The 1,003-nt window shown below is 65.9% G+C and overlaps 1 protein-coding gene across 1 annotated transcript in view; it reads left to right on the top strand.

Annotated features, from left to right (window-relative positions):
• Nucleotides 1–84: 84 nt before the first annotated feature.
• Nucleotides 85–1,003, top strand: part of ETH_00041480 (uncharacterized protein) — a gene marked incomplete at both ends in the record, with an annotated part of 2,922 nt that continues 2,003 nt past the window's right edge. Inside the window, one exon of the mRNA XM_013375680.1 lies at nt 85–990. Within this exon, the coding sequence (XP_013231134.1) occupies nt 85–990 (906 nt within the window). The remainder of the gene's footprint in view (nt 991–1,003) is intronic.

The raw sequence follows: 1,003 nt of genomic DNA, 5'->3' as shown, positions 1-1,003 counted from the left end.
CGGCTGCTCTTTTTGCTGCGGTGGGGGGCCCCCTTTTGGGTCAAGAGGGGGGGGGAGCAGCTGGCCTGGCACGTGCCTTCGCAGCAGGAGCTGGCAGCAGCGCAGCAGTTTGCTGCTTATGGTCTTGCTGCTGTCCGCTTCCTGCTGCTCCCGCTGCTGCACGACCGCGCTACAGCAGCAGCAGCAGCAGCGCTCTACGCCCAAGCCGCAGCAGCAGCAAGCATTGGCGGCGAGGAGGTCGCTGCTGCAGCCAAGGCCTTCGCCCAGCCCGACCCCAAAGACCCAGACGCAGCAGCAGCAGCAGCAGCACCAGCAGCAGCACCAGCAGCAGCAGCAGGAGGCTGGGCCGCCTGCCTGGGGCCCCTCGACGAGCTCAAGGCCCTCCCAGCCGACTTCTTGGGGCCCCTCACAGAGCAGGAGGACCCCCCCTCCCACACTGCAGCAGCAGCAGCAGCAGCAGCAGCAGAGGAGAGCAGCAGCAAAACCCGCGCGAGGCTCGCCAGGGCCCTCAAGCTTATCCGGCTGCTGGCCAAAGCAGCAGCAGCGCAGCAGCCAGACGAAAGGCCCCGGCGGATTCCAATGTGGGGTGTTGTAACTCCTTACGAGCAGCTGCCTGCTGCTGAAGGCCCCATCGCCAGCAGCAGCAGCAGCAGCAGCAGCAGCTGCAGCACGGTGTCGCCCTTCCGAGCAGCGGCACTCATTGAAAACTTGGCTTCGCTGCTGCTGCTGGTGGCGCAGACGCAGCTGCCGCTGCCGGACGGGCCTTTGCTGCCTGCGCACATCGCAGCAGCCGCAGCCCCAGCAGCACCAGCAGCAGCAGCAGCAGCAGCAGGAGACACGGGAGAGGAAGCCAAGCTGCAGCTGCGCTTCCTTAAAGCAGCAAGGCAGCTGCTGCTGCGGCCCTTCACTGCCTGGATTTTCGAAGCAGGAAAAATCAGCAAAGACGGCGGGGGGCCCCACAGCAGCGGCTTCGAGGCTGAGGGCATTGAGGTCCTTTCTTCCT

This window comes from Eimeria tenella, genomic scaffold (assembly GCF_000499545.2).
Source record: "Eimeria tenella Houghton genomic scaffold, Eth_scaff2971, whole genome shotgun sequence".
NCBI classification, from domain to species: domain Eukaryota; phylum Apicomplexa; class Conoidasida; order Eucoccidiorida; family Eimeriidae; genus Eimeria; species Eimeria tenella.
This window is presented reverse-complemented; position numbering and strand designations above follow the sequence as displayed.